Here is a 27930-nt window from a genome sequence, read left to right on the forward strand (position 1 = left end):
CTGGGAGTTGGTGATGGACAGGGAGGCCTGGCGTGCTGTGATTCACGGGGTTGCAAAGAGTCGGACACAACTGAGCAACTGATCTGATCTGATCTGATCTGAGCCTGGACTACAGAATCCACCACATCCACCTCCTATGTCTCTCTGGTGCCCTGAGGACTCACTCAGCTGGTCATCGATGGACAGAAGGATAAGAGGCAACAAAGTGAGACAAGGGCCAGTATCCAGAGACAAGAGCAGGAAGGTGTCACGTCTAGGACTCTGCACACAGACCGTGTGAATAACCTGTGCAAAGGGGGTTGCTCGAGGCAGTTCAGGGAGGGGGCAGAGAAGACCTTGGTGTCATGGCCCCATGTCTGGAACTGACCATGCATTACACGTTACACAAAAGGAAATGCCAGTAAACAGGAGCCCAGTGGACTCCAGGGGCTGGAGTAAAGGAGAGAAAGATCTGGCAGATGGCTCCACCACTGCTTAGAGAGGGAGACACGTACCCTAGAGCAATCTGGGCAGTACATAGGGGCCATTTCCACACTGGAGCAGGGGTGCTTCCCAGGGCACACGATGTGAGCTACAGAAATCCAGCCTCGAGACCGGCCTCTGCTCTATGGACACTTTCAACATTTACCTCCGAGGATGCATCCTGGATTGTAGCTCCGTCCCACGGTTAGGGACCCTCCTTCCAGAGCCCCTAAGTCTATTCCCCATGTACCCCTTTCCATGGAGAGTTTCCAGATTCACACCCACACACAACCCTGTGCTGTATGAAATCCATCCAGGGGGAGGACTCACGCACGTCAGTCATTCTGGAGCCACGCCCACCTGGCTGACCATCCTGCATGCAGTCTGGGGGAGCCTAGCCCCCACGGGGACTTGGTCCTCTCCAACTTACCAGCGAGGATCTGGAAGACCCCAGTGATGTAGAACCGGCCGCCCTTGGTGAGGGTGAAGAGCTGGCAGAAGAACAGGAACAGAGACAAAACGCTGAAGATGATGGACAGGATCATGGTGGCCTGGACAGACTGCAGCCATTCTAGGGGAGGAGACACGGGGTTAGGAAAAGGCCGCACGGGCCAGCCAGAGGGGCGGGGCTCTTCCAGGGGGCGTGGCCTGGGCAGCAGAAAGCCACACCCACTCCCAGGAGCAGCAGCCCTCTTCTGAATGAAACTCAGGCTATTCACTTTCCCACTCTTAAAAGTCATTCTTTATTTCATGCTTTCTTTTGGAGGAAAAAAAAAAAGAGGTATTAATACATGTTTAATTGTAGACATTTTAAGAAAAGGCTGTAAGAAAATACTCAGTCCCACCGCAAGGAGCTAAAATCAAGTTAAAATATATTAAATTTCCTTCCAGTCCTTTAGCCAAATGAGTTACTTACACAGATATGTGTGTGTTCAAGGGGCTCTGAACCCTGCCCTCTGCGTCCTCTCTCTCTCTGTCCTCAGGGGGTTTGAAGGGCTTCTTGGAACCCCTGGATTCTGAGAATAGTTCCAAACCACCGTTCAAAATGTCAGCATCCCCCAAGGAGTCAGAGAGATCCTGGGGACGGCTGGGACGAAGAAAATTATGTTGGAGCCAAGACTAATTTTGCAGAAAGTTGGAAGAAGATGCTGATGGGAAGAGCATGCTTTATTTAGCTATAAACCACTCGCTCAGCCACACTGTGTCTGTTCCCAGCTCATCTCAGAGCAGTCAGCGCTCAGTCTGGTCATCAGATAGGAGCACAGATGACAATTCCTTATCTTAGCTGAACCACCAGCCTTAGATCAAATCTCCAAGCGTCCAACTGAAATTCAGGCAAGGAAGAGAACTCTGTAGTTCACCATCTACTACAAATGAATGTCAATTCCAGAAGGAACCAACAAGATGCAAAAACCTGGGTTTGGCATCAGAGACAGGAACCCGCCAGGTCCCCCCTGGAGACCTCCAAGGGCCTTGTCATCCTTCCTTCCTGCATCCCTCCTTCCAAGTGCCAGAGAATCCTGGGGGTGGGTGCTGCTCTAAACAAGGAAGATCAGTTAGAGAAGACCCAAGGTCTGCTCCTCCACAGTCAGGAACAGACTAATGTGCATTGGCTTAGAAAAATACATGCCTAGGCTTATCACGGTAGAAAAAACTGTGAAATCTGGATGGCTTACATCAATACCTCACTAAGATGACCCTGGTTTGAGTTGCAAGTAGTTCATGGAAGAATTTTAAGGATGCTGATTAGGTCAACTGTGACTAGAGTTTCATGGAAGATGGGAAGAATCTTCTGAAAGCATTTTAGAGTTGGAAGAAGCCTGTGGGATCAGCTAACCCAGGCCCTTTGTACTGAGAGAGATTTCCAGAGATGTTCGACTGAGCACCATTGGCATGGCCAAGGTTGGGAGGCCCTTGTTCTAGTCTGGTGATCTTTCTACCTTGATGGACCATATGCTTTTTTTAATCTTTGCAATTTCTTTGTCAATTAAGGTTAGAAAAAGATATCTAATGGGCTATGAGCCATCCTGACTTCATTTTCATATCTCTCATTGAACCATTCTACCCAGTGTAGTTAGAGAAGGAAATAGCAACAGACTCCAGTATCCTTGCCTGGAGAATTCCATGGACAGAGGAGCCTGATGGGCTACAGTCCATGGGGTCGCAGAGTTGGACGTGACTGAGTGACCTTCACTCTGAGCGACTATCACTCACTCACTGACTCACACCCAGTACAGTGGTTCTTCTGGAGGAGCAGTCTGCAACAAAGCTACTGCCGCCATAATATTATCTTTTTAATATTTATTTTAATTTATTTATTTGGCTCCACTGGGATCTTCAGTCGCAGCATGTGGGATCTCGTTCCCTGTCCAAGGATCAAACCCAGGCATCCCGCATTGGGAGCATGGAGTCTTAGCCACTGGACCACCAGGGAAGACTCTACGTTTTGAATAAAGCAATTATCCAGCAGTCTGGTAAGTGAAGCTGGAAACATAAAGAAATCTGAGCCACAAAAATAAATCTAGAACTAAGTATAGAACTAAAACAGAGATCATGGGGAATGTCCTTCAAGGTACACCCTTAGAAGGAGCACGGTTGGTGCAGGCAACATCTCAGATTTCTTTCTCCAATTCTGAGATCTTTTCCTTAGTCTCTATCTCCACTCATTAATAACAGAAACTTCTGCCAGGCCTCACATTTAGAGAAAACTCAAAATCATACAAGTTAAAACTACATCAATAGGAAAAGTCTCTTAAATTTAGTGATGTCACTAAATTCTTCTCAAAACTTCTTTTACCAGGAACTTGAATTTTAATGCCAACCTCATTACAACTGAGTTAATTTTCCATAAGTTAGCTCTCTAATCAAACCAGAATTAAGAAATCAAGGAAGTTTTTATTCAGCAGGCCTTGGCTAAAAATCTACTGTTTTGAGCTCTGGGAATACAAAGTTGAAGAAGAAAGTTTTCAACCTGAAGCACAATAAATAACACACATACGTGATGAAAGTAGGACAAATTCAACTATATTATCAATCACAGTAATGGAAATCATTATAAGATGTAGAATTCCATCTTGAAGTATGTAATTCCTATCTAGAGTCTGATACGAGAGAGATACCTAAAACCAACAACAGTTAAAAGTTAAAACGCTTTTTTAAAGAGGCACCAAGCAAATATTAATAAAAAGATATAGTCATAATAGCACCAGACAACTGGAATTCAAACTGAAAAAGATGAAGATGGCCAAAGAGGGATATTTCATAGGATATTTTATGGTATTTCCAGTTTATCATAAAGAAACAAAAGTCATAAACCTCTGTGCACAGTGTGACCTGGAAAAAATATAAAGCAACAAATGACTGAAGTATAAGATGAAATGGATACACCTACAAGCACAGTGGGAGACTTCAGCATACCTCTCTCAGAATAGGTAAATCAAGTAGATCAAAAATATGATAAGATGTACATTATTTTATGTCTCTATAGTGATGACGATAAAATTTTCAAACACATATGGGATAGTCTTACCAATTATGCAGTAGGCAACAACAAAAAAACCCTCAATAAATCTCAAAAGAAACAAACCAGCCAAAATAAATTCGGAAATGTTAAAAGACTATTCCAGATAATCCCTTGGAAAAAGAAATCAAGATGAGAAGTAAAGCTTTCTTCAGCAAGGAATGCTACTGACAGTATGTACCTTAAACCTACAGGCTGTGGCCCCAGCCAGGCTAGGCCATGTGCTCCATCAAAACAGGCCTGGGTACCCCCTGCTTAACTGGCTAACAAGAGGGACCAACTACCTCAGAGGACTGTGTAATGTTCAAATAAGAATGTTGATATAAAAGCTCTGTACAATACAAATAACCCCATTAAAAGGCTGAGCTCAGGGGCAGAGTAAATTAGTAGCTGTAGACTATGGTGGAGGGTGGGGAGGGGGTCCTTAGGGTATCTTTATCTGGGCCACACCAAGGAATAAGGTGGACAACTGTGTCCACATAAGCCATTATAGGGTGCCAACCAGAATGCTGTTTGAGAGCAGAGCCCATTTCAATACAATTCTGATACCAGTTCTTACGAGAGCTTCAGCACAAAGGTTGGCAAATTATCTGTGAAGGGTCAAACTATAAATAGTTTAGGCTTCTCAGGTCATATGGTTTCCATGGCAACTGCTGAAGTTTGCCATCTTAGCACAAAATCAGCCTCATTCAATATGTAAATGAGTGGGTGTGGCCTGTTCACCTTAACAAAACCTTATCTACACAATCAGGCAGTGGACCCAACTGGATCTGCAGGCCATTGCTTGCCAACCTCTGTTGCTGCTGTTCAGCTACTAAGTCATATCTAACTTTGTGACCCCCATAGACTACAGCACGCCAAGCTTCCCTATTCTTCACTGTCTCCCGGAGTTCGCTCAAATTCATGTCCATTGAGTTAGTGATGCCATCCAACCATCTCACGCTTTGCCACCCTCTTCTCTTTCTGCCTTCAATCTTTCCCAGCATCAGGGTCTTTTCCAATGAGTCGGCTCTTTGCATCAGATGCCAACCTCTACTATAGCCAAATACATCCAATGTACAGAAAACAGTGATTAGAGTGGAAAGACCTGGATGCAGAGGAAAATGCTGTCCACTGCAGTCCTGTTTTATACAAAGTCAAATTAATGTGAGCAGCATGCCAGGTGGCAAATCTGAACTTCTACCCAAGCCCCAGGCCAGTGATACTCTTTTCTCTCAAATTGCAAGTTCAGGGTCATTGGCAGAGCCCATGACCAGCACCCACGGTCATTCTCCAGGCCTTGCTCAGTGCCCGGCAACTATTTGTGGAATGCCCAGTGACAGCGTTTTAACCTCCAACGTTGGTGCTGAGCCCGGGAATTAAAAACCCCCGAATTCCTTGCAGACCTGCTCTTCTGAAGAGCCTGTCAGGTAATAGGGTTGCTGACAGCTTTCTGACGTGGGCTAGGCCATGGCAGCCAGCAGAAGCCCGCTCCTCCCCGCCACAGAAGGGAAAGCTGCAGATGCCCAATGACCAAAGGTCAGATTCCTACCCCGCAGCAGCTAAGCTATGAAGGAAATACATCTGCCCCCTCAGCTGTATTCTTAGCCCAGGGCCAACGAGCCAGCGAGCGAAGGGCTCAGGGAGGCTGCAACGCTCTTCAATGCACCAGCCCCTCTGCGTCCTTCTGCCTCCTTTCCTCCCAGCCTAGAGGCATGCCTGAGGGCCTGCTCCCCCCTCAACCTCGAGTCCCACTCTGGCAATTCACAAAAGCTCTCTGACTCCATCAAGAGTGAAAGGAAGGGCAGTGGCAGATGGGTCAGAGCATGAACTGGGGAGGCCAAGCCAGGAGGAAGGAGCCATTGGGGTGAATCACCACTGGGGGAGTGAAAGCCGCCCCTGTCCAGAATGCTGGGCCGTCTTGCAAAGCAGCTGACACACCCGCTAACCTCCCTTCCCACTGTTGTTGTTCTGTCACTCAGTTGTGTCTGATTCTTTGTGACCCTGTGGACTGTAGCCCTCCAGGCTCCTCTGTCCATGGGATTATCCAGGCAAGAATACTGGAGCCGGTTGCCATTTCCTTCTCCAGGGGATCTGCCCGAGCCAGGGATCAAACCCACGTCTCCTGCATTGGCAGATGGATTCTCTACCACTGAACTAGCTGGCACCCTCCCCACTGACATCCCACAAATTGCCACTTTCCTTCCTTCTTGGGATGGATGTCATTCCAGAGGCTGCTGACTTGCGAGCAGCCTCCATCCTATCCACGAGGACTTTGCTGTATGTTTGCTTTGCCCACTGGCAGGAGCCTGAGCAGGGACCGAGTGGTCCTTGCCCAGGGTTCCAGCTTCTTCCCATCCCACCCAGCTGGGAGCTCTGAAATTGGGCCCTGGGTTCACTTTCCCTGGGACCCACAAGGATGCAGCCAGAGGGAAAAGCCATAATGGGGTCTTTCAGCCCACAGACCCTGGCCAGAAGCTCACAAGGATGAGGGAGACCATGGGGGAGGCTCTTTCCACGCTAATCCTGGGGGGCATTTCAACTCCAGCTAAACCTCTGGCTGACGATGAGTGAGCTCATGTTCCAGGCGCTCAGGCTGCACCTGACACCGTCACTTGGTTAACTGCCCTCCTGACCAAGAGGCTCCCTCGTGGGCAGAGGAATTTGTTCCAGAGTCTAATTTATACGTGTGGTTTGACACCAACGGTCTTATTCCCACTAGTCTTCAAACTGGAACAGGGGATATAATACAGTCATTGAGGTTCCGAGGTTACTGAAAATGTCCAGCTATTTCAGGCTTCCTCCATTCCCTGGTTGGAAAACTCTAGTAACAGGAGGGTCAGGTTAGGCTGTTGCCCAAAACACTGTTGATTAAACAGAAAAATGGAGGGCTTCCCAGGTGGCTCAGTGGTAAGGACTCCACCTGCCAATGTGGGAGATGTGAGTTTGATCCTTGGGTCAGGAAGGTCCCCTGAAGAAGGAAATGGCAACCCACTCCAGTATTATTGCCTGGGAAATCCCAAGGACAGAGGAGCCTGGTGGGCTACAGTCCATGGGGTCACAAAGAATCAGACACAACTGAGCCATCTAACATGCACACACACACACACACACACACACACACACAGAAAAATAAAGTAAGTGGCTTCCGTGGTCAAGTATATTAACGTCCCTCCTTGGACACTGCAATGTACAGTAAGGTACTCAAGGTTCTGAAAAGTCTTACGATTAAAAAGAAGAGCCTGAGTAGATTTGAAATAGTCTTTTCCAAATTGACTGATCAGAGAACACTTTGTGTTGGTGTTGTCAAGAACACTTGAATATGTGGAGTCTGGCCACAGACAGTGACTTCAGAAAGGAAGAGAAGAGAAAGACATTTCAATTGCCCAGGGGAGGTAAGGGATGTACAGAGGAAAAGGGGATGTCTGGTGGAGGAAGGGGTTCAGGATCTTTAGGTTTAAAAAGCATTCTCCATATGCAAACAATCAGAGGCCTTCTGTCCAAGCATCATGGAAATTAAGAGCCACCAGCCCACCAAGCTCAGTACCAAGCACTCTCCCCTCTCCCCACACCTACTGAAGTTCTACCCAATTTCCAAGGCCCAGCTCAAAGGCGGTGTCCACTCAAGATCCCCCCATGTCACAATTATATCCTGAATGGGAAGAGGACTCAGGGTGCATGGGACATGATGGGCGACCACCCCAGGTCTTGCCTCCACAGTTACCCTATTAGGCCATGAGGGTACTTGCCCCAGGTAACCAGCTTCTGAGAGGCATACCCCGTGCAGAAAAGCAGGCACTCATGATGCCAATCCACTGGGGTGCTGAGAAGTTCAAAGTGTTATTAGTCACTCAGTCGTGTCCAACTCTTTGCGACCCCATGGACTGTAGCCCACCCTTCCACTGTCCATGGGATTTCCCAGGCAAGAATACTGGAGTGGGTAGCCATTCCCTTCTCCAGAGCATCTTCCTGACCCAGGGATTGAACGTGGGTCTCCTGCATTGCAGGCAGATTCTCAACTGTCTGAGCCACCAGGGAAGCCCAAGAAGTTCAAAAGCATGTTTGAAATCTAAGGAGTTAAATGATCCTTCAGCCTTTCTTTAGGTTTGGCATCCACAGAGCCTAGTGGGGAGGAGAATGAATGGGGTGGCCACAGGAGAGAGACCCCCTCTCTGTGTGTCTACCTGCCAGGCCAACCACAAGCCAGCAGCTGAGTGGCACCAGGAGGCCAATGCCCATGGTCCAGAGACAACGTGTTACACAGGCGGGGATGGGGGCACAGAACTCTCACCAGCAACAGAAAGGTCACTGCAAGGAGGAAGCACCACCTGGAGAAGGGGAGACCCGGGAAGAAAAAACCACAGCTTCCAAGGACAGAACAGGGATTTAGACACCTTGAGGATGAGGTCCAAGCCTCCAGGCATGAATGAAGACAACCAGAAACCACTGAAAAATTTAGGGGACTGATGTGGCCTCAGCTGAGTGATTTCTTTCTTTTTTTTAAGTTGCTTTATTTTTTTATTTGCTGTACCATACAGCATGTGGGATCTTAGTTCCCTAACCAGGGATCAAACCCATGCTCCCTGTAATGGGAGCTCAGAGGCCTAACCACTGAACCACGAGGGAAGTCCCACAGCTAAGTAAGTTCTTAATGACAGTATCCCACAGCAGTTCACCCCTTCTACATCATGGGCCCCTCCTCCCCAACCTTTCTGCCAGCTCCTTCCTGCCCCCATCAGCCACCAGATGTCACAAGACTCACACTGGACCCCTTGCTCCTTCCACCTCTCATCAATTCCCCTGCAGACATTAAATACCCTCCTGCAGACACCGATGACCCCAAAGCTGAATGTCCATGCCAGACGTCTACCCTGAGCCACAGATTCCTAAATCCAAGTGCTTTGCTGACACTGTACCTTCTCAATGTATCAGCCAGAATGCGTCTTCAAAACACAAATCAAATTACACCCCCCTTCTGCTCCAGACCCTTCTGTATGTCCTGGGTGGCTTTTTCAGCATCAGAGCCTGTCCTCTCCTGCCTGCAGCCTGGCACTCAGTCATGCTGGCCCAGCACTGGTGGACACACCAGACTCCTCCCTGCCTAAGGAGCTGGCCCTTTCCAGTACCTCCTGGAATGTTCCTCCTGTGGTTCTTCATACAGCTGGCCCCTCCCATCTTTTAAGCCTCTGTCCATGTGACTCTGGCAGGAAGAGGCCTTCTGTGACCAGCTGCTTCCTCCCTAGTGGCGCCCTGCTATCCGTCGCTCTGGCCGTCTCCTGCAGAGCACTGTCCGCTGCCCACAGTGACTCATTCATTGTCTTTCCTCCATCTCCCCTGAGTAACTGTGAGCTCCATCCACTGGAGCAGGGACTGGTATTTCTTGTTCAGCTCCATCGGCTCGGTTTCTGGAACAGTGCCCAGTACCTAGGACACACTCAGTCTAGTTAAAGAATGGATGAATGGACCACTCTGTTAGCTCTTTGAAATGAAAGGGAGTCACTTGAAAGGTAGTGAGTCCCCTGTCACTGGTAGGATGAGCATATAATGGGTACATTGCAGAGGGGTCTGAAGTGAGTGACATGGGGCAGGGGGATGGGTCTGATGACCTCCAGAGCCCCTGCCAGCATCAGAGTCTACGTGTGTGCTGATGAGCACATACTCAGAAGGCTTCCTGCCAGGCATCCTTTTCTTGGGCACCAAAAGACAGCATCTATGCCCTCAAGCTGCCCCATGGCCAATCCCAGCTTCTGAACTACAAAGGATGCTTTCTCAACACTGGTAAAATCCCGGGAAAGCAATTTACATTTTTTAAAAAGCAAAGACTGAGTATCTAGCACCATATGGTGGGACACAGGTCTGCACAAGCCTCTGAATTTACTCCTAGGTGATGGCATCTGATGAGAGACTCCAAGGGTTGAAACATCAGCATCAGGACGCCTCGTCCCACCCCGCACCTCCCTTGCCCGCCGGGACCTCCGCATCCCACAAGGGCGTGTAGAATCCAGAGCCATTGCTGGGGCAGAGCTTGTGGGTTAGCCCAGGGAGCCACAAAGATGCTAAATTGCAAAACACGAGCCCCTAAGTGCAGAGGGCCTCCTATGTTTTTAAAATTGTTGACCAAAAGCTGAGCCACAGATGAGGAAATGGTCTGATGTCCTTGCCGAAATGGCAATGCCACCAAACGGATAAACAAGATAAACCTGGCGATCACAGGAGATACAGTCCCAGGAGACACAGAGTGCTCAAGTCAGGGAGGGGCTCCTGAGACTGGCCAGACATATTGTTTTCTGACTTTCAATCCAAAGGACTGGTTTAAGGCTGCCTACAACCTACTGCTGGCCATAAGGTCGCTACTGCTGGAAATAGATAGGATTTCTACTTTGTAAGATTTCTGACATATTCTGCCTTATAAATGCACAGGATTGTTACTCCAACTTGGAATAGAACAGCTGAGAAATGCATACAAGACAGAGCAGGTCTAAATCAAATCATGAAACTTAGAACCCCATCCACATGCCCCAGAGTCCTTCCTGGGATCTAGAAGACCCTGCAGGCTGGCTTGCTTCTCCATCCCCTGTGTTCTCCGTGCATCAGCTTTGCCAGGCTCCTTCCCGCCCCAGGGACCTTGTCCTCAGGAAGTCCCACTGTCTGGAATCTGCCCCTGATGTCCCTGTGGCTGACTTCTTCCTGGTCATCCTCAAGAGATCATTTCTTCCCCATCCCAATCCCTCACCACACATCACCCTGCTTTATTCTCCTCATCCTTCCTATCACTGCCTTCTGATTATCCACATTTATTGACTGATCTGCCCAGTAAAATGGAAGCTCACATCCACTGGCACCCTCAGTGTCTGCAGTGGAATCTTCTGCAAGACAGGTGTTCAGTGAATAGTCCTGCATGAAAGGGCAGAGGAGAGAAGGGAGGAGACCAGGGAGAAAGGGGAGAAGGGAGGAGAGGGGGCATCCTGAGGCAGGCAGTCCAGGCAGGCAGTCCATGATCACTGAAGTGAGAGAAGGCTGAAATGCCAAGATGAAGGGGAGAAGAGATGGGGTGAGGTTTAATAGGAGCAGATCATTCATGTAGATGTATGGACCTTAGCAAAGATGTTCATCTGAAGATGAAGACCAAAGGGACCTCTGAGAGGTTTTAAATTGAGAGTGATATGACAAGGTTTGTATTTTTAAATATCATCCTGGATTCAATGTACAAAATGAGGAACAACGAAGAGAGAAAGATCAGGAGTAAGGAGGCTGCTGCAGTGGCCCTGGTGTGATGTGGGTGGGGATGACGAGTGACCAGTGGGACCAGGATGATTCTGAGAAGGGAGAGAAGACACATCCAGGCAGACTCTGAGTGTGAATCTCACTGGACGGTGAGACAGCCTCCACTAAAATACTGGAAACTGTCAAAGGGGGAGACTGGGTGGAGGAGGACGAAGGCTGGCTGGTCTGGGGACGCCTCTGAGACATCCCAGCAGAACCTTCCAGTGGGTGGCTGGCCAGGCTGGTCTGGAGGTCAGAAGAGAGGACTAGCCTGGGAGGAAACAAGGATTCAAGAGACACCATGAAACAGTAAGAGCTGCTAATGACTGGGGAAGTGGAGAAAAAGAGAAGGAAGTCGAAGGGTCATCGGATTGCCGACACAGGTCACTGTGCTGCTGAAGGGTCCCAGGACACGGCAGAGATAGACTGTCTGCTGAATCCTAAAGTAACTGGGCTCCAGTCTGAAACAGCATAGGATGCACCAGAGCTATTGTCAGAGTATGACTGGGTATGGATGGATGTGGTCACAGCCTTGAAGAGAAGCCAGGCTTACTGGGAGGTGCTTGCTATTAAATTTCTGTGAATCAAGAAGTCATGCTTCCCATGACGTCAAATGACTCCGTGCTCAGCCTCCCTTGACAGTAGGTGTGGCTCTGTGACTGACTTCCAGGAAAAGACAAAAACAGAGGTGTGTGGTCTATCTGAAGATGTTTCATTAAAAGGGAGGGGGACACATTCTTCTCCTCCTCCTTTCTCTATTCTGCGGCTTGAAGCAGAGATGAAATGGCTGGCGCTGTAGCAGCTGTCTGCTCCATAAGGATTAGACAAAGAAATGAGGTAGAAAGTGCCTATGGCTCTGACAGTTTCCTGGAATTGCCATATCTATGTTAGGCTGCCTATTTCCATACTTCTTTTGAAAGAGAGAGAAATAAACTATCTTATTTAAGTCACTACCATTTAAAGATGTTTTGTTTTGTGGGGTCAATCTTAATCTCAACCGGAACGCGTCTCTCCATTACCTTTCCCCTTGCTTTAGGTCATGTCATTGTCTCGACAGGGAATTGCCTCCTCCTTGCCTGTGTTTATTTAAATCCTGCCCATCCTTTGGAGGATGGATCAAATCCCACCTCCCACAGGAGACCTGCCTTCCACTTCCTCCCCTGAACTCCGGCTCTGCCTGCCTGCCTCCACTCCTCGGGCATCTGGCCTATGCTGTCTTCATCTCCCCGAAGTGATCTCTTGACTCCTCACAGAGCTCAGGACGATCAGGACCAAAGTCCAGAGTCTACAAGTCCTTGTATGCCCTGGGTCAAGAGGCATTCAAAACAAGGTCATGATAAATATTCCCTCACTGGCCTCCTTCACCTCTGTCTGCAGCCAGGATCAGGATAGAGCCAGGGATTTATATTCTAAATGTATGTAAATGTATTTAGATAATGGAAAAGCAGACAAGTTGAGGGCATTTAGTAAGAAATCTAAAACCAACTCTAATACAAGAGGGAGTTCAAGGAAAATCTGTCTCCATCCAACTAAGTAACATAGATGTTTGACTGCCATGCAGTCAATGTGGTAACAAGCACCATTCATATAAGAAAAAAAAAAAGAATGAAGCCCTGCAGAGGTGCAGGGCTCCAGCACCACTCAGGCAAAGACAGGCCCCTTCAAAAAAATAGCAAGTCATGTAAACCAACGCATTTTCACATAACAAACTTGTTGACATATTCTTCACAAACAAGTATCAATAAAAAATTACTTTCAATGACTTAAATAAAAGGTATGTTTGAAACATCCTAAGAGCAAATACAAACCATGGTGACTGGTTTATGACTAACAGGGTTCATCTGTAAAGGCAGTCTAATTTTTTTCTTAATTATGTATTTTTTTCGCCTCTTGTTTGGCACAAAAATGGTTAAACCCAGTCCGAAGGCAAAGGAGGCCCAGTGGCTTCAAATCCACCAGAGCTTAGGCTGTAACACAAGCTGACCCATCAGAAGACGAGAGCAGAGATACTGACCACTGGGGAAGCTGAAATGGGAACATCTTACTTAGAAGTTCAAGTGCAAACAAACACAGCTTGTCCAGAGCTCCTCAAAAACGCCCTTCCTGGGAGAGAAGAGAAGGCATGTGTAGGGGAGAAGCAGGATCTTGGAACCCCCCCGCCCCAGGAAAGCAACAATGTGGATTTGGATAAAAACCCAAGATGAAACACTCCAAGATCACTGTCAGCAAATCCAAGAAGATGAGGTTGAACACAAAGAGCTAGCTGAGCGATGGGAAGTTCCCAACTGAAACGACACTGGTGCCTCTTTGGGAGCTGCTGGGAGGACGGTAGAGCAGCCATTCCTAACTGACCGCGGTCAATGCAGAAGGCAGGCCAGCAGCATACGAACATCGCTGCCCTGCTGCAGGACAATTTAGATCCCTGCTCCTCTGCCGACTCATCCCTCTTGAAACCCAGCCGGGTTGGAACATGCCTGCCAAAACTGCCCCTTCCGGGCCTGTGAGTGTAGAATCTCCTGCCAACTCCACATGGCCACACACCACTTGGGGGAGGTGCAAGTGGGTACCCGGGTCTCAGGGAAAGCCAGCCCTTGTGGGCGGAGTCACCACGCATGGCCACCAGGTGTCAGTAGGGAGCAGAGCCTTCTCCCATTCTCAGCCTTCAGGGAACTTCAGCCAGACCTTGCCCAGGAGACACCGGATGCTGCGGCTTTGGGGCCAAGCAGTGCTCCGGCCACACGCTCAGACACTCCTGAGGGTTTCGGTTACTTGGCTACCAACTCACCACGCAGCCTCAAGGGTGGTTTTAATTCAATATTCTTCACAGACTCAGAGAAAAGAATTAAGGACTGCTCCCTTCCACAAGGACTGGGGTCTCTCTTTTCTTGCCCCCAGGAAAGCAGACACATAAGACAGTGTTTTCTACTGCTTGGCTATCCTCCTCGAGTAGTTCTAGCAGTTTCTCTTTATGCTGAGGTTAGAGATGTTTGGTTGGTGATGCTTCAGGGACAATTTGGGTACATAGCCCAGAGAAGGAAAGGCCAGCAGTGAAAATGGATGGTGAGAAGCCAGAACCAATGGCCACTGCCCTGCCTGCCTTGTTCAGCTGCATCTGAAATGGTTTCTCTCACTGGCTATAGCATCTTCGATAGAAATATTTGATCAAGGGGCAGCTGCGGCCACATTGAAACCTCATGTCCAGGCTGAGGACACATCCTTTGGAACATGAGACTGTGAAGAGCCTGGCCCACTGTGTTCTCAACACCAGGCACTGTGGCCCCTGCCAGGGTCCATGCTGCCACCAGATACTTCTCAGCCACCAAAAAGACTGCATCGTATTTATTACTGCCTCTGTACATTCACAGGCCCCAGGGCCCTGCTGAGCCCTCCCTCCCTCTGGATACTGCAAGGGTCTAAGAGTGTGCTTCCACTGCCAATTAATCCCTTTAACCTGAACCCAAGAAAGCCTGGATTCCAACATCTCACAAACAAAGATGCTGAGGACAGAGTAAAAATACCCCCGGGCTCAACTTGGGGACATGCAAACAGTGTCAATGCCCCGTCTTGCAACAAGAAATCACTCTACAGCTCTGATGGCTATATGGGATCTTTGAGGCCCAAGACCCAGAGAGGAAGTCCTGTAACTGGAGACCAAAAGGGGCCCGTGGATTCCCGGGACAGCCCCTCCATCACTGCACCAGGAAGACCCAGGGCACTCCTGGATATTCCACCACCAAACCAAACTTTCTTGTTGGATCGAAACTCCCAGCAGAATCTGCCTGAGATTTTGCATCATCATTGCTTATCTGCATCCACATTTCTTCACTCACTAAAAGAATTACACTAAGTGATGAGCAGGAACAGGAGGGCAGGTCTAGGGCTTCTCTCCAGGTAGAGAGAATGCACAACAATTCCCTGAGATCTCAGCTTAGCCAGTGAAGCTACCACCCCTCTCCTTTCACCTTGGCTTCCCAGCCCCTGGCCACATCTCACCCCAGCCCAGCAACACCGCTCTAGCTTCCAAGAACAAAGTGCTTCTAGGTCTGGAGAGAGAGGCACATCGCAGACAGACCAGGACGAGTTTGTGGAACAAAAAACCATCCTCACCATTTGCTGATGACGAAAAACAGTGCTGGACACTGCCCATCAAGGAGGTGCTACAGTTTTGCCAGAGGTCAGTCGCGTGTCCATTGCCCACCATCCATTGCTAGAAAGAACCAGATGCAGTAAGTCAGAGGAGGCAGTGAGGAGTGACAGAGAAGGGGAGGGAGAAGACCAAGGCAAGGCAAAGAGCAGCCTCATCGACTGTCCAGCCAGAGCCCACGGTGCTAGAGAAAGGGAAGAGGTGGTGCTCTGGCCCAAACCTTTTTTCTAGGGGAGGGCCAGGGCTTTGCAAGTAAAAAGCACTTTGTAAGTGAAAAAAACCTCACAAATATGAGTTTCTCTGTGCCAAGGTGTGTACAGCAGTAGAAGGAGCCATGGACTTAAGCCAGGACACCTGCATCCAAGCCGTCTCTCCTCCCCTGATCTCCTGACTCCCAGACCCCGTGCCACAGCCACTCTGAACTCATTTCCTTATTGGTAATTCCCATCAACCTACTGTTAAGATGTTGGGAAGATGCTGGTAAGTGATGAATCAACTCATCAGTCCCCAACATAATTATTTTTCAATCTTTGAACCAAGCAAGAACATCACACCTGGGACTTGTCGTATATTAAGAAGTTAAGACCACAGTCACATGACTGCCCAAGTCTGGGCTCATCTTTAAGAAAATAAGTTTAAAACCTACTGAGCTGGATGTTTGCTGATTTTGTAATGCAAGTTATCCCAATGATCTGTTTGTACTGGAGGAGGCTTTTCTAAGAAGGTGCCCTGTCCACAGCACAAAACAGACCTGGGACTATGAACCATTAAGGAAAATCTAATTTTAACTTGCCAGTTTTAAGTCCTAAAGGCCGTTTCATGAACTAAGTCACCCATCTGATGGATGCCATTTGGAGAAAAAACAGACCTTCCTAAATTCTCCACTTCCTTCCTCAAGGACAACCACCACCGCCCTCCCCGCCCCCCACCTCCCCGCCTCCCCCGCCCCATCAAGAAAACTGCTAAACAAGCTTATCACATGAAGGGGGTAGGGGGGACCCTGGATCTGCATTCACATTCTTTGGCTTAAAGAGAGGCCTGTGTGCTGACCTAGCCCAGCGCTTGCTTGCTTTCTCCCCACCCCTGAATCCACTCTGATATTCTCAAAAACTACTGAAAAGGCGCGGATTGCCAGAAACTGCAAAAGGCCCAAGGATGTCTGAGACTCGCGATCTGCAAATTTGAGGGGGCGTGGCGGGAATCGTGGTCCGGAGGCCAAGCTCTGGGCGAGCTCCGGGCGCCCCAACCGCGCGCTACCCGGCCGGACACTCACGCTGACGATGGTGGACACGAACAGCAGCACCAGCACGGCCACGTGGAGGACGATGATACCCAGCAGCAGGAGCAGCATTCTGGCGGGGGGTTCTGCTCAGCGGAGTTTCCGTCTGGCCTGACAGGAGACACAGCCGAATTGGACGTGAGGTCGGGCTAACTGGCCCGAGCAGGCGAGCGAGGGAGGGAGGAGAGGAGGGAGGGGAGGTGGGAGGGGAGGAGGGAGGGTCCTGCGCTCGGAATGCCCGGTGCTGGCCCGCCGCCCGCCCACCCCGCCCCGCGGCCGCCGAGAGAGGGCAGCAGCCGACCGTAGCATCCCTGCCCCGCAGCCCGCCGGGCCGAATATCTTTTGCTTTTGGAAGAAAACAAGCGGTACGCACGACAAACGTCGAAGTCTTCCCGGGAGGGGAGGTTTTTCCAGAGTGCCAAGCAGAGGCTGCAGCGCGCCTCCACCCACCCGGGCGCTCCGGGGGCGGCCCAGCTTGCGGAAGGGGGGCAGAAAAGGGAGAGCGAGCGCTCTCCCGGTGGAGTGGAGGTGGGGGCGAGGGGCAGGCAGGGGCCTAGGTCTCTGCGAGAGGCCTGGGGATCCAGCGGCGTGCTGGGAAGGATAGCGCGCGGCTTAGAGCCGGGTCCCTTAGACCGCTCCGCGTTTCGTTAGGCTCCGAGTTTCCACTCAAGTTTGGCCCGCGCGGGGGAGCCGCCCCGACCCCACCACCGCTTGGCAAAGACATCCGCGGCCCCGGAGAGAAGGCACAGAGCCGAGGGAAGAGGAAAGAACCGCCCGGGAGAATTGCTGGGGCCGGCGCCTCCTGCCCTCCCCGGGCGCTGGTCGGGCCGATGCGCTCAGGGCCCAGGCTGGAGGGGAGCAAGTGTCCGTGCGAAGGAGAGGCGGAGGTAATGGGGTGAGCTCCCCCCCCGCCAGAAATAAGTGCAGCAGCATGGAGCCGGCAGGACCTCTTCTATCCGCCGCGGTGCGGTCCTCACACCACACCTCACATCCTGAGTCTGATCTGCGGAAGGATCCGCACGTTTGCTAAGACGAAGCTGCGTTTAAGAAAGTGCTGAAGGACAGAGTCTTGGGCTAGAAACAACGATTCAATAACTTCAGTGTTTAAAGTACCCAGTCGCAGGCCCCTCCGTCCTCTCCTTCAGCAACACTTAAAAAAAAAAAAAAAAAAAAAAAAAAAACCCTGGAACGTGCAGAGGAAATAAGCAGGGTTTTCTGACGTCTCCCAGAAGGTTTAAATTAAATCCAGTGACTCCTCATGCCGAGGAGGCGGGGGGAAGTGGGGGGAGACAAGAGAAAGATAAACGGGTATGTAGCTAGAAATTGGGGGGTCCCGGGGACCCTATACCCTGAAGATGTCCACCGCAGGGACTGCTTTGCCAGCGAGTCTCCGAGTAGGCGACTCTCCAGCGAGACGAAAAGTCCTCCGCCCCTGCCCCACATCCAGACATCAGCACCCGCGCCCCCGGCGGTTCACAGACCCGCAGGTTCTCCATACCAGACCCTTACAAGCCCCGCAGGAATGACGCCGGACAGGCGGTGTTCTGCCAGCGATCGGGGAACGCGCCAGCCCGAAGCCCCCTCGCTCCGCGCGTTCTGGCGCCGTCGATGGAAGATGCCCACATTCCTCCTTCGTCTCCTCCACTCTCCCGGCCAAAGCACTTACGGCCCAAAGGATAGCTGTCCCCGATCCTCAGAGATCCTCAGAGCTGCCTCGGGCACACACTCCGTGCGTCCGCTCAGCGGCTGGCGTCCGCAAAGGCAGCTGCGCTGCGGGGCTACGCGCGCCAAGCGAGGGGCAGGAGGGAGGCTCCCGGCGTTCCCCTTTAACGGGAACAACGCCCTGTCTGCGTCGCTGCAGTAGGGTGTGTCCCTGGGTCAGCGTGTGCAGGGGGGCGGGACTCGGGGAGGGGAGAGGGCAGCGGGGAGAGAGGGAGGGCAGGAGACAGCCTGGGCCTTACGCTGCGCCCCGGGAGAAAGTCGATGACGGCAAAACCGCTGTGACTTATCCTGGAAACTAGCAGACCGCGCAGCTTTCTCACCTCTGTTTCCCGTGGTTTCGCTGACTTTACCGAGACCAAGAGTTGACCGATATACTGGCCCCTCCGCCCCCTCCGCCCAAGTGGGAAAGTCGACCAGAGGTTGCCCCCGCGGGTGCCCAGCGCCAGGCTCTGGGACGCACGCATTCGGACCGCGCCCACGCGGAGGTCCAGCCTGGATGCCCCTCCCACGGATAGGGGGAGATGCCACTTAAGCGCAGGCAGACATCCCTCCCCTGGAGTCCTGGCGCCCCTGGCCTGCCCCGGCGTCCTAGCGGGGCTCACCCGCACCAAGCCCGCCCGCGCGATCCCGTCTGCGCCCAGGCGGTGCGCCAGGTGCCTCGGATTCCCGGGACGGATCTAGCGGGCCTGCTAGGGAGAGAGTTGGAGGAGGAGGGGGAAAAGGCTGCCCACTGCAGGACAGCGCGCCCGGGGGTCGCTGGGCAAATCCAGACCACAACCGGGTACGCTCCAGACGAGTTTGCTGGCTTGGTGCCCGGCCTGGGCTGGCGTCCCCGGCCATAGGGTGGTGAGTTGGCCATTTGAGGTGGGGGAAGAGCAGCCAGGGAAATCAGCTGATTCATAGTCGGCTGAAGGCGGTCCGCCCAGCGTCACGGGGAGAGAGGATAGCCCTTCCGGGCGCAGGGTGGGTGCGCCCCAGTAAGAGGGGAAAACGCTCTGGGAGCCCGCCTTGATGCAGGAACGCGGAGCGGGAAGGTGGGCGTTACAGGTCTGCCTGCCAACGCAGCAGGTCACACACAAGTCACCAGCACCTGCCAGAGCTCTGTGTCACAGAACATCACCGCTCTGAATGACTCAAATACCCCCATCTACTTATTTTACTATCTGAAAGCGGCTGCCTGTGGCAGCTAATTATACATTCTTCAAGCAAAGATAATTTGGAAAAATTCTTCAAACAATGGTCTTTCAAAAATCCTTAGATTAAAAAGACGAATCCTTGGGAAATTTTTGTTCCCTGCCCAGTGATATGGCAGGTGGGTTAGCAGGACTCTGAGGTGGTCTGTAAGAGGGGTGTGGTCCAGTGGTTAGGTGTGGAGGCTCAAACAAACCTGATTAGCCTGCTTACTCAGGGCTGTGGATTTGGTCAGTTTGCTGAGGTACGGGGTGCTTCAGTTTTCTCATCTGCAAACAGGACTGAGAATGCCCATTTTTTTTAAAGAGTTATGGTGTTGATTAAAAGAGATAGTTGTGAAATACTTAGCATAATGTCTGGAACCAAATAAAGGATCAGTGGTACCCAGGAAATTGTCACTATTAATATTATTTCACATGTAATCCTCACAACAACCTTTTAAGGAAAGCCTGACCCCCTAACTAAAATCGCTTATCAGCCTCCTAGATTGAAAGCACATTTGTAGGTAGGACTAACTAAACAAATGGGAGTGATCACTTTCCTCCTGGGTCATATTCTAGGCTGGGTTTGCCCTGGGAATTATTGCCAGGGCAATTGCCTGGGAATTTGTGCCATCCAGACTTTTTATTTATTAAACCAACATTGACATGATCACCAGGTTCCCGGGATTGTTCTAAGCACTTTATAAATATTAGCATATCTACTCAGGATTTTCTTCCTTTCTTGTCTTTTTTCCCAGCTAAACTTCTGAATGAAATGTAGACATCTAGAAAAGTGCACACATGGTAAGATATAGCTCATTTCTTCCTTTCCTTTGCACCCAAGGTTTTAGTCATTAACCAGGTCGCACAGTAGTCACACTGCAGGACATCTGAACCCACCCGTCCCTGTCAGTCACTTCAGTGCCCCTCGCCTGCCTCCTGCCCATTCAGCCCCCAGCTGTGGAAGACAAATGCCGCCGCCTAGGGTGATGTCACCAGCTCGGCCACACCCAGGTCCCAGCCAGGGCTCCGTTACAAGTGGAAGCCTCTCCCCAACCTGCTTACAATCCGAGGTCACCTGCCAGCTGTGTGCATGGAGCTGTTTTCCATCAGGGCTGGCGTGTCTGGTCCCCTTCCTCCCTTCAACTCTGGATGTGCCAGGGTTTCTAGGTGCTCCCAAAGGGCCCTTCTGGCCTCCCCAGCCAGTGTGTATATCCAGCTCTTAGCCAAGGATTTTAGAAACCCTTGGATTCTCTGGTCATTTCCAACATACACGCGCTGTCTCCCCTGCGATCCTTTCCATTTGTGGTTTGCAGGGCGTGGGGCTGGGCAGCAAGTGCTCTGTAAATCATGAGCACACACCATCCAGAGGCACAGTCTACCAAGACAACTCACCGGGCCAAACAGGGTCACCCTTTCCTCCACGCGGCTGTCTTCACACTCAGACGCGTGTCAGGCAGGCCCCTCCCAGGACAGGGCAGCCGAGACACCAGCAGCTGGCAGGTCTAGTCCTGCTGCTTCCCACCAGGATCCCCGAAATGCGCCCTGGTGATGCTCCCCAGTAACTGAAGCCAGACCAGGCGTCCATCCAGTTTATTCAGGGGCTGGTCCAATGCTGGGATATGTCATGGTGGCCTGAGAGCGTCTCAGCCTCTACTGTTTAAAGAGACAGCACCCAGCTTTGTGTCCTCACCAGAACACAGTGATCCCAAGAGGCCCTTAGAGTGTGGGGAGCCTGGACTGGAGGGAGAGGAGCTTCAGGTGTGCCTGAAAGCTGGGATGCTGAGACCATTCTCACCACCAGTGCCAGCCTGTGTCAGAGCAAAGAGATCACCCAGTCCTCAGTGCCCCCCCGCCACCCCCAGTGAAGTCAGCGAAGATGAAACATAGGGTTGGCCAAAAGGTTCATTCAGGTTTTTCTTTTACAGCGTATACAAAAGCTCAAACGGACTTTGAGGCCAATGCAGTACACTATGTGTATAATGTGTGTGCAGGTAGGTTTCATCCTTTATCAACGACATCATTTTAAGGCACTCAAACATTGCACAGGTCATCTCTTCACAGGATCTCAGCAGGGAACCAAATCAGGGCCCCCGCCACCTGCCATGACTGTCTAGACCTCTCTCCGCTCTGTCACACAGGCAGGCATTGAAACGCAGCTCCTGGAAATGGGTTCCTACAGCTCTGTCTTCCATGGGGTTTTAATCGAGTCAGGATTAAATGTTGACCTTCATGAGATAATTCAAATAAACAAGCCTCTGTTGAGAACATTCTAACCTGTCGGGCAGGACGATGGAAAAGCTGCGGAGAGGCACACAAAAGAAAGGAGGGTGTTTCTCAGACTCTTTGCAGCTTGGACACCTTCAAACCCTCAGAAAACATTCTCCAAGGGGTGGGAGAACTGGGAGACTGGAATTGACACGTATAACAGATTGCCACTATGTTTAAGATAGATGACTAATGAGAACCTACTGTAGAGCACAGGGAATTCTCCTCAATGCCCTGTGGTGACCTAAATGGGCAGCAAATCCAAAAATGAGGGGATATATGTATATGTATAGCTGATTCACTTCATTGTACAGCAAAAACTGACACAACATTGAAATACAACTGTACTCCAATAAAAATTAATTAAAAAAAAAAAGAAAATGTCCTCCATCTCTACCAAGTTCTCTAGGTGGAAGCTTCCGGGCAAGGGGGCTTGGTTTCAGTGAATGAATTTCCTGAAATTCTGGCAGTTTCTCTCCCTCTTCTGTGAAGGGTCCCCCATCTGGAGCACCCATGCATGCAGGGAGGTCCCCTTCTGCCACAGACACTTTGTGTTCTGTTCTGCTGGACTCCACAGTCAGGAGGGAGTTCTGCCCCCAGGCAGCATCTCCCCAGTCACAGGGAAACAATTTAGTCTGTTTTCATATCTCAGATTTCAACTTTGGCTGCTCCTCAGAATCAGTCCTTGATTGGAAACGTCCTTGCCCAGACCCAGAGCCACACATGGACGCGGTGGTCTGGGAGGGGGCTCAGGTGTAGGTCATTTCTAACATTCACCAGGATGTTCCAGCATCCAGTCAGATTGTCACATGGCGTCAGTTCAGTTCAGTTGCTCAGTCATGTCTGCCTCTTTGTGATCCCATGGACTGCAGCACAGCAGGCTTCCCTGTCCTTCACCATCTCCCGGAGTTTGCTCAAACTCGTGTCCATAGAGTCAATGATGCCATCCAACCATCTCATCCTCTGTAGCCCCCTTCTCCTCCTGCCTTCAGTCTTTCCCAGCATCAGGGTCTTTTCCAATGAGTCGGTTCTTCGCATCATATGGTGTCAGGGGGCCCCAAATCGAGGTAAGTCCCAGTGCAGGCTGCAGTGTTACACAGCTGTGGTCAGAGTCTTGGCAGGCATAAGAGGGGCTTGTATGTATACCTGGTGTGTGTGTATGTGTGTGTGAGAGAGACAGAGACAGAGAGAGAGAGGAATTTCCCACAGTCCTCTGCTGACATGGTGGTGATGGGGACCGATGAGCACGGTGTCTCAGCAAACCGCCCCCCCACCCAGACACCCCGCCTTCCTGGATGCCCCCAGGATCTGACTCTGAAGACTGCATTGCAGAGGCTGCTGCCACTCAGGCCAGGACTCAGCCTGGAGATTCCTGCTTCAGGGCCTAAGAATTCAGAGGAAGGAGACTGGGGCAAGATGGGGTGTGGGGGAAATCAAGGCACAGTAAGACATGGAGTGACTTTCTCAAGATGCCCCATGAGGAAACGGCTGAGGACAGATTCAATCTGGGAACCTGGCTGCAGAATCCACTCTTGGTACCCACTGCTTTTTGGAGCCTCTTATTGGTGTCTGGGGCCTTCCTGGTGGCTCACACAGTAAAGAATCTGCCTGTAACACAGGAGACTCGGGCTTGATCCCTGGGTTGGAAAGATCCCCTGGAGAAGGGAATGACAACCCACTCCAGGATTCCCATGGGGAATCTTATGGACAGAGGAACCTGGTGGGTTACAGTCCATGCAGTCACAAAAAAATAAAGAAGTCAAACACCACTGAGCGACAAACACACATAGCTGTCTGGATTCATAGTACATCTAAACTTTTTCATGGTGCTTCCATAGATGTTATGTGATCTAATTCCCTTTTTTCACCAAAGATACTGACACGTTTTATCTGTTTATGCATCCCAGTTTATTTTCTCATTAAAAAAAAAAAGAGAGAACATCCTACAACCTCTACCCATTGCCCCATCCTGTGCGGCCCCCATTCCCCGTGCCCCGACTCATCCTGCCTCCAAGCTGTCAGCATCACTCACCTGTGCAGCTGGCACAAGGTGGACCCAGTGCACGGCTGGTAGTTTGATTTCATGAGACCATCACTGCTCTCTACAGGGAGGAGAATCAGATGCATGGAAGTGAGAGGCAACCCTTGTCTTCTGCACTTAGAGTGGCCAAAATGCCATTTCATATAGTATCTTACTTGAAGGGAATCAGGACTATTTTCTAGCTAGAAACTGAGGCTTGGAAAATTGAGGGTCTTTCCTTTGTGCACCAGCGAGTACCTGCTGGGACTTGCAACCAGCTCCTCTGGTTTCCAAACCTGTGATGTTTTTCCATTATGCAGAATTCCCCAAAGGAAAAACAGACATGAGTCTCAATCGGGCATTTGTCCAGGGGATGAATGTCGTTGGCACATCAGCCCCACCAAGCACTCAGTCAATATCTGGGGAGTGTTTACTCCAGCAGGGTGGCCTTTCCTGTTTCCTTACAGCCAGCAGGCTGTGTGGGAGTTTCTGGCGGGGCTCGGACACAGCTGGTCTGAAAGGGCCTCTGGTTACTGCCCCATCCAGACCCATTTAGACTCTCTGAGCAGTTTATTATTAAGAGAGTGAGCTGAAGAGGGGGATGAAGGAAGAGAGGGAGGGAGGAGAGAAAGAAGAGGAGGAGAAGGGGAAGAGGAGGAATGAAGCCAGTGTTGACTTCCGTGTGCAGATTCTGCTATAGCTGGATGTGTCTGAAGTTATGTCATCTCCAAGCCCCTAGAAGATATTCTCAATGAGCAACGAAGACGCAGGTAAAAAGCAGCCTATGACACACAAACTCAGGTTGGCACAGGGCCATTCCCTCAGTTACACAGATTGACAGTTTATCATGGGATACATCGCATCTTTAGCTGCCACACTTATGGGAGAGAGAAAGCACAGAATGGTCGTGCGGAGCCATTGGCACGATACGAAGTACAAAGAACTCTTTGTTCCCAAACACATTGTTGCTGAGAAAGGCCGAATTCCATAGATGCAAGTGGAGGGGCAAGGCGGTCTTCTCTGGCATCTCACGAGCAGGCGAGAGGGGGGATTCCGAAGTAACCTAAGAAAGAGAGGGTCCCATGTGGCTTTGCACTTGGGACTGAGGACTCTGAAACTTTTCTAAAAACTCTTATTGCTAAGGAACGTTTTTCTTCTCCTGGTGGAGAGAGGCTCCCTTGGATGGAGGAAGTAACAGTCTTGAGGTGAGGGAATTGGAGAGGCGTGGACGGACTTTTCAAGTCCCGCAGGCCCAGCGAGACAAGGCCAAGAAGGCAACCTAGGCTGGCTGGCAGAGGCCGGTTGTTTTTGAGGGAGGTGGATGGGAAGGTCCACTCTAAGCCAAGGGAATGCTTGATTCAGGCAGGTGGGACCACACCAGGCAGCGAAGCATTCATTACCAGCAAAGCAAAACAAAACGACGGGCACACACAAAGCATCTCAGCAAGGGACCCGGGGGAGCGTTCCCCAAGCTGCCTCATTGATGCTTCCTTTTGTTCCCTGAGCACTTTTGAGCCGGAGGAACGAGGCTGCACTTCAATTGAACTTGAGAACAGATGTTTTCTCCCTCGTGACCCCCTGAACCACTTAACCAGTGGGAAACCTCAGGGAAAGTCTAGGAAGTTCACAGATCAAGGTCAAAACCTTTGGAGAGGTTCAAGGCAAGACTGGGCAAAGCTTTAAGTATTTTTACTCTTCATTGTTTAAGACTAGGAAATACCTCTCCGGGGGACTTCAGTGATAAATCCCGGACCTCGTGGGGCAATTACCTTACAGTTTTGATCCAGAAAGGAAAATTCTAGAAATATGGATATGCAAAAAAAAAAAAAAAAGCAGCTGTTTGTTGTAGAAGGAAAATGAACATGCTATATTTCAAACAATAGGGGATAAAGGTTGGTACAGTCATAAGATGAAATGCTGTGAAGACATTAAAAATAATGTCAAGGAAGATAATTTAATGAAATGAAGAAAAGTCAACATCATGTGGTTGGAGAGGGAATTACAAAATGCGATGCCTATAACTGATCAGGCACTCCCCAGACGCTGTGCTGAAACCTTGACTTTATTACCTACAACAATCCCAGAAGGAGTGGACCACTGTGACCCCTTCAGCCCCCAGAGGTTACCACAGTGCCCAAGGGCACAGAGTTGGCAGGTGATGCAGCCAAACATAAACTTGGACCATAAGCCACTACATCCCGTAAATGTGCCTCTGTGGACTCAACCCAGTTTTCAAAGTGACGAAAATGAAAGTGTTGGACTTCCCTGTTAGTCCAGTGGTTAAGAATCCGCCTGCCAGTGCAGGGGACATGGGTTCGATCCCTGGTCCAGGAAGATCCTACATGCCAAGGAGTAACTCAATCCATGCACCACAAGTACTGAGCCCACCACAACTATGAGGCCGCTCTATCCATGGGATTCTCCAGGCAAGGATACTGGAGTGGGTTGCCATGCCCTTCTCCAGGGGATCTTCCCCACCCAGGGATCAAACCTGCTTCTCTTACATCTCCTGCATCAGCGGGCGGGTTCTTTACCACTAGCGCCACCTGGGAAGCCTGAGAGTCATTATAACTCTCACTAAAAGCAAGGTCAGACATGATTCAGATGAAAAGTGTGGTCCATTCAACCATGGGGATTAAATGACTCCCTTGTCTTATTGTCCTTTTCTTTTTAAAGATTTCTTTATGTGCACCTTTTTTAAAAGTATTTATTGAATGTATTACAATATTGCTTCTGTTTTTTTATGGTTTGGTTTTTTGGCCATGAGGCATATGAGATCTTAGCTCCTCGACCAGGGATCAAACCTGCACCCCCTGCATTGGAAGGTGAAGCATTAACCTCTGGACCATCAGGGAAGCCCCTCCCCTTGTCTTGCTATCTTATGTCTCCGAATCTCTCTCTGTCCTTCTTTTGCTCTCTCTCCCTCATCGCTCTCATAGCTCATTCATCCTTTATGCTGTACAACCATAATGAAATAAAAATACCATTAAAATCTGAATTTCACTACCTTGTAAGCCTCTCGATCCTTGGAGACATCAGGACTCTTTTGAATTTTCCTCCCCAGCGAGGTCCTTTCCAGAACCTCCCCAAAGGCTGCCCCACACAACATACTCACTCCACTATCATCTTGGATCCTTGAACCTACAACTGTGTCTTAGGAGCCCCTAGGAGGAGACTAGGTGATGAAGCCTTTCCTAGATATATCAGAGCACTGAATGCTTATTCTCAGATTGTCTCCAAGGATTAGATTCCCTGGAACTCACCACTGGAAACACTGCGCTACATGACCCTCGTGGGCCCTGACATTCTAGCCTAAATCAATGGACACAAACGGAAGAGATGGCTCCAGGCATTTCAGGAAATGAAGAGGCAGGTGTGGAGGCAGGAGACATCGGCCAAGGCCTCCCCAACCCTGGCAGGGAAGAGGCAGTGTTCACAGGGGCTGTGATCCCCAGTAAGGAATAGGGAGGATGTGGCCTGAGGCCATCAGGGACACGTGGTTCCCAGTGACCATTCAGGCTCTCCCCTATCAGGTGGTCATTCTCCTCTCGGGGGGAACCACTGAGTCTTAGCTCAGGGCTTGGCCTCATCATGGACTTTGGAAGAACACCCAGACCCCAGTTACGGGGTTATAGGAATGATCTGAAGGTGGCCTCCGGGTGGTTTATATCTTCACTGCAGGCTGAGACCCATTACTTAAAAGCTCCCTGGCTTCTAACTCCAATGCTTACACATCCAATTATTTAAAAATAGCCCAAAAGTTTTAGCCACTTAGAACTTGGCTGCTTTGCAAGCCCCATGAGACCTTACCCCCATGACTCCAAGCCATTGATGAGAAAGAGTCTGTGGTTGTAAAACCCCCGCAAACCGCTACGGTCCTTCGGTCCTCTGACCCAGAGATGTCCCATTGGGCAGCATCACTGGATACACACAGATACACATGTAAGCCCTCGCTCCTGGCCCCGCTCCCAGGAGTCCCTTCCCCTCCTCCCTTTGTGGATGGTGGTCCCTGTGTATGGTCTCTAGCTGTGATGCACTGACCTTGTCTCTCATGCGACCCTGTCCAAGACCCACTGATGAAGCTTGCTGTGGGTTGCAGGC

At 50.4% G+C, this 27930-nt stretch overlaps 1 protein-coding gene across 4 annotated transcripts in view; it reads right to left on the reverse strand.

Moving 5' to 3' along the window:
• The window catches only part of PMP22 (peripheral myelin protein 22), a 28342-nt gene extending 7290 nt beyond the window's left edge, over window positions 1-21052 (reverse strand). Inside the window, exons 1-4 of one of the 4 annotated variants that reach the window (XM_019981726.2) lie at window positions 20937-21052; window positions 16642-16758; window positions 15332-15431; window positions 893-1033 (exon numbers count right to left, since the gene is read on the reverse strand). In XM_019981726.2, the coding sequence (XP_019837285.1) occupies window positions 893-1033; window positions 15332-15431; window positions 16642-16719 (319 nt within the window). In that variant the 5' untranslated portion in view covers window positions 16720-16758; window positions 20937-21052. Of the gene's footprint in view, window positions 1-892; window positions 1034-15331; window positions 15432-16641; window positions 16759-18145; window positions 18170-18313; window positions 18482-18689; window positions 18709-20936 lie in introns of those variants that run through there. The other 3 variants (XM_019981727.2, XM_019981724.2, XM_019981725.2) reach the window with 3 other exon arrangements.
• Between the last annotated feature and the right edge of the window lie 6878 nt (window positions 21053-27930).

The sequence above is a fragment of the Bos indicus genome, chromosome 19 (assembly GCF_029378745.1).
Source record: "Bos indicus isolate NIAB-ARS_2022 breed Sahiwal x Tharparkar chromosome 19, NIAB-ARS_B.indTharparkar_mat_pri_1.0, whole genome shotgun sequence".
NCBI classification, from domain to species: domain Eukaryota; kingdom Metazoa; phylum Chordata; class Mammalia; order Artiodactyla; family Bovidae; genus Bos; species Bos indicus.